The 13,279-nt window shown below is 42.3% G+C and overlaps 1 protein-coding gene across 1 annotated transcript; it reads right to left on the reverse strand.

Moving 5' to 3' along the window:
* Positions 1-738: 738 nt before the first annotated feature.
* On the reverse strand, positions 739-11,954 carry LOC140728619 (potassium voltage-gated channel subfamily E member 2-like). The gene is made up of 3 exons (XM_073047620.1): positions 11,910-11,954; positions 9,151-9,155; positions 739-3,277 (listed from the first exon to the last, which is right to left on the reverse strand). The coding sequence occupies exons 1-3, from the start codon at positions 11,952-11,954 to the stop codon at positions 2,860-2,862; spliced, it is 468 nt and encodes a 155-aa protein (XP_072903721.1). The 3' UTR covers positions 739-2,859.
* Positions 11,955-13,279: the final 1,325 nt, after the last annotated feature.

A 13,279-nucleotide genomic window follows, 5' to 3' on the forward strand; every position in this document is an offset into this window, starting at 1 on the left:
CCTGTGTCTTGCTTTTGGGTCTGCTTTTAACCCATCCACTTCAAGGCTCAATGTGTTGAGCATTCAGTGATGCTCTTCTGCACACCACTGTTCTAAAGTGAGGTTATCTGAGTTACTGTCAGCGTTCTGTCAGCTTGAACCAGTTTGGTCATTCTCCTCTAACCTCTCTCATTAACAGGGTGTGTTTGACCGCAGAACTGCATTCGGTGGATGCTTGTTTGCTTCTGGCTCCATCCTCTATAAATTCCAGAGACTGTAGTGTGTGAAAAGCCCAGGAAATCAGCAGTTTCTAAGACACACAAAGTACTCCGTTTGTCACAAACAATCATTCCATGGTTAAAATCACTTAGCATATTTCTTCCCCCATTCTGATGCTTGATCTGAACGGCAACTGAACCTCTCAACCATATCAGTGTGCTTTTATGCACTGAGTTGCTGCTATATGATTGGCTGATTAGATATTTGCATTAATGAGCAGGAGTACAGGTGTGCCTAATAAAGTGATAATTGAGTGTGCTTTCGTGCAATACATCATGTCAAATACAATCCACCAAACAGCTTTAAATACATCAAAAAGGAGATTCCTTGGACCCTATCCATGAACTTTGCACATGAACTTGAGGCAAAGCATTGTGAATTTTTATCAAGTTAACTTACATATCACCCTTAAGAAATTTCAAAGTGACACATCACAATTAAGCCATTGTTACATTAAGTAATTAATGAATAACTCAATAGTGCAGATAAGATGTTGGGAAATTTATTTCAACTATATTTTTTGACTTCTTATCTTGGTGTGCTAACCATAAGGAGAACAATATTTCACAAAGACATATCAAAATCACAACCCACTTAGCTTATTTAGTTTTTCTTTCAAAAGAATCATTTTGATAGGAGCACGATCTGATTGTGGTCATGAAATCCGTGGGTAGTGATAAAATAAAACATTCTGAAATTCTAACAAAAGCAGAACGGACATCTGAGCATTTGGATTGCACTCCTCTATTTCCACTGCTTTGTTTAGATTCTTTACAGTGAATCTGTAAGCTTAAAGAAGAGATATTGGATCCTTTCCATCCTGGGCAGAAACTGAGTGATCAATCTCTAATTCCGCTGTGATTTTTACTTTTACTGTACTCTATAATCCTCTGACAGGACCACAATCTTGTCGCGGGGTTTGGAGGCTTGTGTACCTCGATGACCCAGAGAGCTCTGCTGGCTGCAGTCAGGGCTTTACGCTTTGGCCGTTGGTAGGGTCACCCATGCCAAACAGGTCAAAGGGTGGAGGACAGACTAAGAGTGGTTCACCGATCCTCCAGGTTCATGGGTTCATCTCAGGGCTAACAACCCTGACTGATAAAAACGCTAGCAGGCATAATGGGCTGTAGTAAGTACCGTACCGTGCAAAAGTCTTGGGTACAGATACTGTATATAACTAGGGTGCCTATGACTTTTGCACACTACTGTAGTAATTTTATGTATTGCAGTGTACTGCTGCATAAAAAAAGCAAATTTCCTGACGTGAGTGATGATAAACCTGATTCTGATACGGGTCTCTATTGTGGACCGAGAGTGGGAAGGAGGTAGGGAGAGGAGAATCATGGTCGGGGAAGGGGGAGGGAACAGGAAGCACCAGAAAGACATTCTGTAATCATCAATAAACCAATTGTTTGGAATCAAACGGCCTTGCCTGGCGGATGAGGGCTGGGTGCGTCTGCACCTGTGCCACCCCCCACTCCAACTCTCCTTCTCCCCTCCTGCTGTGCTTCACCCTCACCATTCCCGAAATCCTTTGCTCCCACTAGATTTACAGGCACACTCTCCACTCCACCTTGACAAATACCGTACAGCACAAAAGTCTTAGGCTCCCTAGCTATATATACGTGCCTAAGGACTTTTGCACAGTACTGTAGATCTGCAGATACATATGCATACACTGTAATTTGTATTAATTTTAATGTATTGCACTGTGCAGCTGCCTTGAAACAACAAATTTCACGACATATGTCAGTGATAATAAACATTCTGTTCTAATCCTTCAGCTCAGGTCTAACGATCTTGACTGGTCAAACAAAACTGTTATGGAAGCAGCAATCAAGAATCCTTCTACATCTGAGTATGATGGTATTCCCGAGTCCCCACCCGGGACATGCATGAGTGACAGTAGTGAAGACCAAGAGGAAGCTACTGACATAGTGAACGGAGCCCTGAACACCGCCGGAGATGGAGGGCCTTCATAGCGGCCATTAATGCCAGAGGCGTAATGGGCAGTAAGTTAGTCATGTGATTCTAACCCTAAAGCCTCTGTAATGTTTTGACCTGGGGGTGAAGTGCATCTAACTAATCACATCTTCAGTAAGTTTGACATCCAGTTTGCATTATTACAGGAACTAAACTTTCAAAGAACAGAACTCTGCTGTGGCCGGTCCCAATACCGGCTGTAAAAGGAAGAGGGTTGGGTATGGGGTTAGCAACCCGTCCCATTAAAAACCCAGAGCTACAGAAATGCCAACAGAAGCTCCAAAGACCTCCCTGGGAGAGGAAGAAGATGGGCTACACCTGGGGACAGAGGATTCTGGCAAGCTGCTGTTGGCAGCCGATGGCCCATTAGGGGCAATGGGCTAAAGAGGAAGAAGAAAGTTTAAACCACCTGCCCAGGGTAGCACTGTAAGACACCAATGAGCACTCAAGCCAGTTTAATACCGTAAGTTATGTTAGTCCATTTACAAATGATTTTCCGTTACTAACGGATTAGTTTTTAATCAAAAACTCTTACTTTCTCTACACAATCAAGGTCAATTTGCTCTCTATAATTACAGAAAACAGAAACTTTTTCACAGATGGCATTGTTGTTAGTGATCATCTATACTGGAAAGTCACTGTATCACCTTCAGACATGTTCTGAAGTGCCCTGGCCACATTTTCATTGATGTAGATTTTTGGAAAATCTTTTTCCATTTTTGATTTCCTTGAATCATTGGCAATGTAGGTGTGGTATGGATCATCACGATGTTCTTGTCTCCTTGATCTGACTGTGCTGGCCAGCATGGAAATGATAAGGACGGTGAAGATGCCAAATATTACCAAAATGTATAAGTAGGCAAATTCAAAGTTCTCCTTCTGAAGGGTTTTGTTCAGAGCTGCTGCCTGCTTTTGCTGAGCCAGATAGTCCTTGTAAAACTGTATGAAAAACTTCTCAAATATGAGGGTTATATTTGACTCTTCTGACGTGATTCCTTCAAATGCATCCATTATGCTGATCCTATGGGAAAAGAAGCTGAAAAGAAAGTCCAGTCAGTATTTCACTTCCAGTTGTTCCATTTTTGTTCATAAGTACTTCGTATTTTGAAGGAATTTTCTACCGATGGATTATGTAGGGGATTCTAACTGGTTGCATCACTGTTTAGTACAGAGGAGCACTATATATCTCTAAGGAGGTGAGGAGGAATTTCTTTAGCCGGAGAATAGTGAATCTGTGAAATTCATTGCCACAGTGGCTATGGAGGCAAAAGCACTGAATATATTCAAGGCAGAGTTTGATAGATTCTTGAAAGGCCAGGGCATGAATGAATACAGGGAGAAGGTAAGAGACTGGGGCTGAGGGGGATAATAGATCAGCCATGATGAAATGGCAGAGCAGACTCGATGGGCCAAATGGTCTTAATCTGCTCCTATATCATACACAGGATCAGAAAAAGCCACAGAGGACTGCAGACACAGCCAGCTCCATCATGGGCAGTAGCCTCCCCACTATCCAGGACATTTTTGAAAGGTATAGCTCAAAAAAAGGGGCATCCATCGTTAAAGTCCCCCACCACCCAGGATATACCCTCTTCTCATTACTCCATCAGGGAGGAGGTACAGGAGTTTGGAGACACGCACTCAACATCTTAGGAATAACTTCCCCTCCACCATCAGATTTCTGAACAGTCAATGAACCCATGAACACTACCTCACTACTTTTGCTCTCTCTTTGCACTACATACCCCGTAGATTCCGGACTACAGAGCGCACCTGATTAAAAGCCGCAGGCTCTAATTTTAGAAATAAAATCAATTTTTTAATTGTAAAGGCCGCACCGGATTTTAGGCCGCACCGCTACTTTTAAATATACATACGTATCGGTAACACAAATTACGTTGCATATACTTTTTTACTGAACAGCACGAACAACATTCCAATATCTCCTAGCGACTGGTAAAAATATATATACTGCAGCCTACCAGGAAAAGTTATTGATCGACTTTAACTTAAAAGCAGCGTTTTCGCTCGGGTCTAATCGGGTCTGACGCGCTTGCGCAATGCGATCGGGTCTAATCGGGTCTGACGCGCTTGCGCAATGCGATCGGGTCTAATCGGGTCTGACTCGCTTGTGCAATGCGATCGGGTCTAATCGGGTCTGACGCGCTTGCGCAATGCGATCGGGTCTAATCGGGTCTGACTCGCTTGCGCAATGCGATCGGGTCTAATCGGGTCTGACGCGCTTGCGCAATGCGATCGGGTCTAATCGGGTCTGACGCGCTCGGGTCTTGCTTTTCTTCGAGTATTTTCCATGTTGATGAGGGTGAGTACAAATGACTGATTTACAATAATTTAATTGTGAAAGTGCGCTTGATTTATCGTACAATTTCATTGGACCTCTGTGAACTACTCATCAATTTTATTGGTCTACTGTTACGAGGCAAAATGTTTACGAGGCGGCATGAAAAAAAACCATGTATTAGCCGCTCTGGATTATAGGCCGCAGAGTTCAAAGCTGTTCAAAATGTGGGAAAAAAGTAGCGGCTTATAATCCGGAATCTACGGGGTACTTAATTTTTAATATATATTCTTATTTATAATTTATAGCATATTTTACGTATTGTGCTGTAATGCTGCCACAAGACAACAGGTTATGTCAATGAATAAACTTGATTTTGATTCTTAAAAGATTGGCTAGAATTTTTTAAGGCTTGAGGGACTTCAGCTACAAGGTTAGACCAGTGAAGCTGGAGTTGTTCTCCTTGAACACTGAGTGGAGACTTGATAGAAAAGTGCAAGATTGTGACTGGTTTAGAGAGGTAAAGTCAGGGTAACTTGATAACACAAGAGATTCTGCAGGTGCTGGAAATTCAGAGTATCACACAAAAATGCTGGAGGAACTCGGCGGATCAGGCAACATCTATGCATATGAGAAAAAAGTCAATGTTTCAGGCTGAGACCCTACATCTGGACTGGAAAGAAAGGGAGAAAAAAACAAAATCTTAAAGTCAGTAAAATAGTTAATTATTGTCACGCGTGCTGGCCACAGTGAAAATATTTGTTTTGAACACCATCCATTCAGATAATTTCATTACAACAATGCACTTGGGCAGCACCATTCGAAATGATAACTGGTTCCAGAATAAAGTGTTACAGTTACAGAGAAAGAGCAGTGTGTGCAGACAATAAGGTGTAAGACCATAATGAAGCAAGTTGTGAGATCAAACAATATGTCTAATCAAGTCTTGTAGTTTATAAGGTAGAAGCTGTCTTTCAGCTTGGTGGTACATGTTTTCAGGCTTTTGTACCTTCTGCCCAGTGGAGAGGGGAGATGAGAGAATGTCTGCGATGGATGGGGTCGTTGATTATACTGGCTGCTTTACTGAGGCAGTGAGAAGTGCAGATAGAGTCCATGGAGGGGAGGCTGGTTTCTGTGATGTGCAGAACTGCAGTTTCTCGCAGTCACGGGCAGAGCAATGCCAGACCAAGCGACTAATTTTCCCATTAGAATATGGACAAAGACCAGTGGACACAGATTTAATATTTTGGGGAAATGACACAGAGTGGATATAAGAGGAAGTTTCTTTATCTTCTCTACAAGAGAAAGCATATTTCCATCCCTTATATGAGCAGAAACTTCCCATATAAGTCACTGTTGGTATATGGGATGGAAAAAAAGAATGCATTGAAAAAGGAATAGGGCCAATATTCACTTATTAATTCATTCATTTATTTACCTATTTATTTATTTATTCATTCATTCGTTCATTTACTGACTGAAATACAGCGAAGAATAGGCCCTTCTGCCCAGCAACCTTTGATTTAACCCTAGCCTAGTTACAGGACAACTTACAATGACCAATTAACCTACTAACCAGTTCGTCTTTGGACTGTAGGAGGAAACCGGAGCACCCAGAGGGGGAGTTCACAGGGAGAACGTACAAACTGCTCACAGGCAGTGGTGGGTTGAAAGAGTATAATTTGCCTTCAGAATCTACAGCTTTCAAATGGATCATTTCTCTAACAATATGCAGTGGGAAATAATCAAACACAAGATACCATCCATTGAAATCTGTTTTGGTTGCTTAGACCAGGGGAATTTCCAAACAAATGCATCACTTAAGAGCAGGAATATCCAACCCAGTTCCTCAGACCCATTCTACAATTTAATTAGAGCATGGCTAATTAAATCATAATCTTAGTTCTGCATTTGAACCTATCCATAATAACCTTTCACTGTTTACGTTATCACAGATTGTCCTTCCACAGTCCCATGATCCTCCAAAAAAAAATAATCCATCTTATCTCCTTCTTAAAGGCAGTGTGGAGGGCAAGTCTCTGGGTGTATTTAATATAGAAACATAGAAAACCTACAGCACAATACAGGCCCTTCAGCCCACAAAGCTGTGCCGAACAAGCCCTTACCTTAGAAATTACCTAGGGTTACCCATGGCCCTCTATTTTTCTAAGCTCTGTGTACCTATCCAGGAGTCTCTTAAAAGCCCCTATCGTATCTGCCTCCACCACCGTTGCCAGCAGCCCATTCCACGCACTCACCACTTTGAGTAAAAAAAAACTTACCCCTGACATCTCCTCTGTACCTACTTCCAAACACCTTAAGCCTGTGCCCTCTCACGCTAGCCATTTCAGCCTTGGGAAAAAGTTAAGGCGGAGATTGATAGGTTCATCATTTGACACGGCATCAAAGGTTATGGGGAGAAGGCCGGAGAGTGGGGCTGAGAGGGGGAAAAAAGGATCAGCCATGATTAAATGGCAGAGCAGACTCGATGGGCCAAATGGCCTAGTTCTGCTCCAATGTCTTATGGGCTGTGGTTAGGTGACTCCTTATTTTTAAATAGTGTTTATATATTGTTGGGTAATAGTGCAAAATTGCTATTTTTAAAATATTTTTCTGGTAATGAACTTTCCTATGCTTCCTTATATTTTTGACATAATCACAAACAAACATGTAATTGTTCAGTAAATTCTCTAGTAATTGGAGTAGAGCTGATTGTGTATTTTCTCAAAGCTTCTCAACTTTTCTATAGCAGGTGTCACAACACTTAAATCTGGCCATTTTATAAGTTAATTGTTATCACCGGAATGCTGCTATCTGTAGATTGAGATTATCAATCTTAATTTCAGAGCTGTAGATTATCGCTTAATAAAACAAATAAGCCTTGAGCTTTATTCTTGACTTTCCAGAAACCTCTGGATCAGTATCACAGATCCAACAATATTTTCCCATTTTTCACCACCTCACCCTCTCAGGCATCAAGACAACTCTTCAGAAGCTGGTGGATCTTAAGCATGTCTTCTCTCACTCTTTCAAGATGCAGCTCTTCAAATAAGATGGAGATTTCCAAATCATTGAGATAGGGAATGTCATGAGTCTAATAACCCTGACGTGGCTCCATGATTGACCTTTTGCTCCTGGGTCTATAGTTGACATATTTATCTCTCAAGTAATGAACCTGAGCATGTAAACAAGGGTGATATTGGAACATGGAGGGTGTGTCATACAGTCATTAATTTCTGAATCAGATATTAATCCATTTTAACCCATCTGTTCACTGGATTAATGTGAAAGTACCATGGCATTATTTAGAAAGGAGAGAACAGTCTTGATCACCACTGATTCTTTGACCAAAGCATTGACAAATCTTTGCCTAGTTACCTAACAATATTCAGGAGATCTCACTGTCTGCATTTTAAGTGCCACTTTTGGAGTATTGTATTCAGTTCCAGTCTCCCTGTTGTAGGAAGGATGTGGAATCTTTAAAGAAGGTGGAGAGATGGTTTACCAGAATGCTGCCTGGATTAAAGAGCATGTCTCACGAGGAAGAACGTTTCTCTTTGGAGCGAAGGAGGTTGAGAGGTGACTTGATAGAGGTGCGTAAGATGATAAAAGGAATTGGTAGAGTGGACAGACAGTGCCTTTCTCTCTCAGCAGAAATGGCTAACACCAGAGGACATAATTTTAAGGGGAGAGAATAGGGAGGATGTTAAGGGTAGGTTTTTTACACAGAGTAGTGGGTGCATGGAGCATGCTGCCGGGCGGGGAGGGTGATAGAGTCACATTATTAGGGACATTTAAGAGCCTCTTCAATAAGCAAACTGATGATAGAAAAATGGTGGGCTATGTAGGAGGAAAGGGTTCGATTGATTTAAGGAAGGGGGAAGAAGAATTCTGATTTTGTCCTCTCTTTCCAGTCCTGATGAGATCATGGCCCAACCGTCAATGAGTTATTCCCTTCCCTGGATGCTACCTAACCTGCTGGGTTCCTCCAGCATTTTGCGCGTGGTACTCTGGATTTCCAGCATCCGCAGAATTTCTTGTGCTTATGATTAACAACCATTTAGAAATCTGTGCATAAATGGAACTCATTGCTCCAAGCTTTGCAGCAGGTGCAGTTAAAATCTGAAATATAGACATGGCTCTCAGACAGTTGTTTGAGCATTTCAAAAGTTGTGAACAGTTCTATTATTTTAATCAGCATGTGAATTTTATACCAACTAATAAAACTCTATGGAAACAGCAATTCTGTACAGTTGTCTAAAATCCTATATGCTCAGCATTCTTGGTAATAACTTAAGGACAGTTAAGTTACAGGTACAGAGCTTCTCAGATTCCTTTAAAAGATAATTTCTCTCTTTGGAAAAAATAATAACCATAAAATATCATTGACAGTAAAATCAATAGAAGTGTAATACTTTCAAATTGCAAAACTTCTTTTGATCTTAAGGATAATAAAGTAAACATGCATTTTTAATTACTTTCTGCATGACATATCCAATGTATAAGTTATACTCACTAAGTTTCAGGCTGCTATTTGTAGCTGTCCTTACAACCTGCAAGCGTTGGGTCTGATTTACTGTGAGTCCCGGTGCTGTGTTCCCCCAACTGACCTTGACTGAATGGAAATTATAAACCCATTTATAAACCGATCAAAAGTTATTTACGATATGAAAATTATTATCAGCTGGATAAGCAAACATCACGCAAGCTGCAGTAAATGCAAGAACCAGCAACCATCCAGAGACTGAAGTGGTCATAGTTCTGTGCCTGGTTAGGTGGTTTCAGAACGGACAAACAGGGCGGTATTGAAGGGAAAAACCTTAGCCATGCATTTGGGTTTTGACAGCTGTCCAGGTGGCATGTAAGCTTACACTCTCAGATTAGAAGTTCTCCAACTCAAACTACTTTGGGGTATCGAGGGGAGGGAACCGAACTGAAGAGACTGAGCAAGAGGAGGTTGGCTCATAAATAGAGAAAGCTTGTAGACAGTGCGAGAGGGAGGATAGGCAGGTGATAGTGAAGGGATGCTCTCAGACCGAAGGTTTGAGATGTGTCTATTTTAACGCAGGAGTGTTGTGAACAAAGCGGATGAGCTTAGAGTGTGGATCAGTACTTGGAGATATGATGTGGTGGCCATTACAGAGACTTGCATGGCTCAGGAACAGGAAAGGTTTCTTCAAGTGTTGGGTTTTAGATGTTTCAGAAAGGGCAGGGATGGAGGCAAAAGAGGTGGGGGCATGGCACTGTTGATCAGAGATAGTGTCATGGCTGCAGAAAAGGTGGTCGTCATGGAGGAATTGTCTACGGAGTCTCTGTGGAGGTTAGGAACAGGAAGAGAGTCAATAACTTTACGGAGTTTTTTAATATTTCGCTCAATAGTAACAGGGATATCGAGGAGCAGATAGGGAAACAGATCCTGGAAAGGAGTAATGATAACAGAGTTGTCGTGTTGGGAGATTTTAATTTCCCAAATATTGATTGGCATCTCCCTAGAGCAAGGGGTTTAGATGGGGTGGAGTTTGTTAGGTGTGTTCAGGAAGGTTTCTTGACACAATATGTAGATAAGCCTACAAGAGGAGATGTTGTACTTGATTTGGTATTGGGAAATGAACTTGGTCAGGTGTCAGATCTCTCAGTGGGAGAGCATTTTGGAGATAGCGATCATAATTCTGTCTCCTTTACAATAGCATTGGAGAGAGATAGGAACAGATAAGTTAGAAAAGCATTTAATTGGAGCAAGGGGAATTATGCTATCAGGCAGGAAGTTGGAGGCTTAAATTGGAAACAGTTGTTCTCAGAGAAAAGTACAGAAGAAATGTGGCAAATATTCAGGGGATATTTGTGTGGAGTTCTGTATAGGTACGTTCCAATGAGACAGGGAAGTTATGGTAGGGTATAGGAACCGTGGTGTACAAAGGCTGTAATAAATCTAATCAAGAAGAAAAGAAAAGCTTACAAAAGGTTCAGAGAGCTAGGTAATGTTAGAAATCTAGAAGATTATAAGGCTAATAGGAAGGAGCTTAAGAAGGAAATTAGGAGAGCCAGAAGGGGCCATGAGAAGGCTTTGTCAGGCAGGATTAAAGAAAACCCCAAGGCGTTCTACAAGTATGTGAAGAACAAGAGGATAAGACATGAAAGAATAGGATCTATCAAGTGTGACAGTGGGGAAGTGTGTATAGAACCGGAGGAAATAGCAGAGGTACTTAATGAATACTTTACTTCAGTATTCACAATGAAAAAGGATCTTGGTGATTGTAGTGATGACTTGCAGTGACTGAAAAGCTTGAACATGTAGACATTAAGAAAGAAGTTGTGCTGGAGCTTTTGGAAAACATCAAGCTGGTTAAGTCACCAGGACCGGATGAGATGTACTCCAGGCTACTGTGGAAGTTGAGGGATGAGATTTCTGAGCCTCTGGCGATGATCTTTGCATCATCAATGGGGATGGGAGAGGTTCCGGAGGATTGGAGGGTTGCAGATGTTGTTCTTTTATTCAAGAAAGGGAGTAGAGATAGCCTGAGAAATTACAGACCAGTGAGTCTTACCTCAGTTGTTGGTAATTTGATGGAAAAGATCCTGAGGCAGGATTTATGAACATTTGGAAAGGTATAATATGATTAGGAGTAGTCAGCTTGGCTTTGTCAAGGGCAGGTCATGCCTTACGAGCCTGATTGAATTTTTTGAGGATGTGACTAAACACATTGATGAAGGAAGAGCAATAGATGTAAGTAAGGAGGCATGGGATCCAAGAGGACATTGCTTTGTGGATCCAGAAATGGCTTGCCAACAGAAGGCAAAGAGTGGTTGTAGAAGGGTCATATTCTGCAAGGAGGTCATTCACCAGTGGTGTGCCTCGGGGATGTGTTCTGGGACCCTTACTCTTCATGATTTTTATAATTGACCTGGATGAGGAAGTGGAGGATTGGGTTAGTAAGTTTGCTGATGACACCAAGGTTGGAGGTGTTGTGGATAGTGTGGAGGGCTGTCAGAGGTTACAGTGGGACATTGATAGGGTACAAAACTGGGCTGAGAAGTGGCAGATGAAGTTCAACCCAGATAACTGTGAAGTGGTTCATTTTGGTAGGTCAAATATGATGGCAGAATATAGTATTAATTGTAAGACTCTTGGCAGTGTGGAGGATCAGAGTGATCTTGGGGTCTGAGTCCATAGGACACTCAACACAGCTGCACAGGTTGACCCTGTGGTTAAGAAGGTGTATGGTGTATTGGCCTTCCTCAATCGTGGAATTGAATTTAGGAGCTGAGAGGTAATGTTGCAGCTACATAGGACCCTGGTCAGACCCCACTTGGAGTACTGTGCTCAGTTCTGGTTGCCTCACTATAGGAAGGATGTGGAAGCCATAGAAAGGGTGCAGAGGAGATTTACAAGGATGTTGCCTGGATTGGGGAGCATGCCTAATGAGAATATATTAAGTGAACTCGGCTTTTTCTCCTTGGAGCGACGGAGGATGAGGTGACTTGATAGAGTTGTACAAGATGATGAGAGGCATTGATCATGTGGACAGTCAGAGGCTTTCTCCCAGGGCTGAAATGGTTGCCACAAGAGTACACAGGTTTAAGGTGCTGGGGAGTAGGTGCAGAAGAGATGTCAGGGGTAAGTTTTTTACTCAGAGTGGTGAATGCATGGAATGGGCAGCTGCCAATGGTGGTGGAGGTGGATACGATAGGGTCTTTTAAGAGGCTTTTAGATAGGTACATGGAGCTTAGTAAAATAGAGGGCTATAGGTAAGCCTAGTAATTTCTAAGGTAGGGACATGTTCGGCACAACTTTGTGGGCCGAAGGGCCTACATTGTGCTGTAGGTTTTCCATGTTTCTATTTGGCCCATTGTGATTGTATGAACTGCCCAGTCCTCTGCATTCATTTACAGAGAATCATTGAACAGAGTAATTATGAGCCTGTGTGATCGCGGTGTGGTCCCTGATGACGGATGCTGCATTCCTGCGACAACGCTTCATGTACATGTGCTCAATGGTGCGGCGGGTTTTACCTGCACTCGGAGTTAGACCACACTTGGAGTATTGTGTTCAGTTCTGGTTGCATAATTTTATGAAGGATGTGGAAACTTTAGAGAGGGCGCAAAGATTTACCAGGATGCTGCCTGGATTAGAGAGCATGACTTATGAGAACAGGTTGAGGAAGATAAGGCTTTTCACTTTGGCATGAAGCAGGATGGGAAGTGACTTGATAGAGGTGTTTAAGATGATAAGAGGCATAGTTCGAGTGGACAGCCAGAGTTTTTTTTCCCCAGTGTGAAAATGGCTAGCACAAGTGGACATAATTTTAAGCCGATTGGAGGAAAGATTAGGGGGGATGTCGGAGATTTTTTACACGGACAGTTATAGGTATATGGAATGCTCTGCCCAGAGTGGTGGTAGAGGCAGGGGGATTTAAGGGATTATTAGATAAGCATGGGAATAGGCTATGAGGGAGGGAAGTGTTAGCTTGATAGGAGTAGGCTAAAAGTTTGGCACAACATCGTGGGCTGAAGGGCCTGTACTCAGTTGCACCATTCTATGTTCTACTCTCAGTGTACGTTCATGTTCTTCTGCTGCTGTAGCCCATCCACTTCAAGGTCTGACATGTTGTGCATTCAGAGATGCTCTTCTGCACACCACTCTGGTAACATGTGGTTATTTGAGTTACTGTCACCTTCCTGTCAGCTTGAACCAGTTTGACCATTCTCCTCTGGCCACTTTCTCCCACAGAACTGTCATTT

The sequence above is a fragment of the Hemitrygon akajei genome, chromosome 5 (genome assembly GCF_048418815.1).
Source record: "Hemitrygon akajei chromosome 5, sHemAka1.3, whole genome shotgun sequence".
NCBI classification, from domain to species: Eukaryota; Metazoa; Chordata; class Chondrichthyes; order Myliobatiformes; family Dasyatidae; genus Hemitrygon; species Hemitrygon akajei.

What these genes read in the sequence shown, in the direction of transcription:
- LOC140728619 (XM_073047620.1), bottom strand. Translation starts at nt 11,954, where the DNA reads ATGCTCCCCAATCCAGGCAACATCCTTGTAAATCTCCTCTGCACC.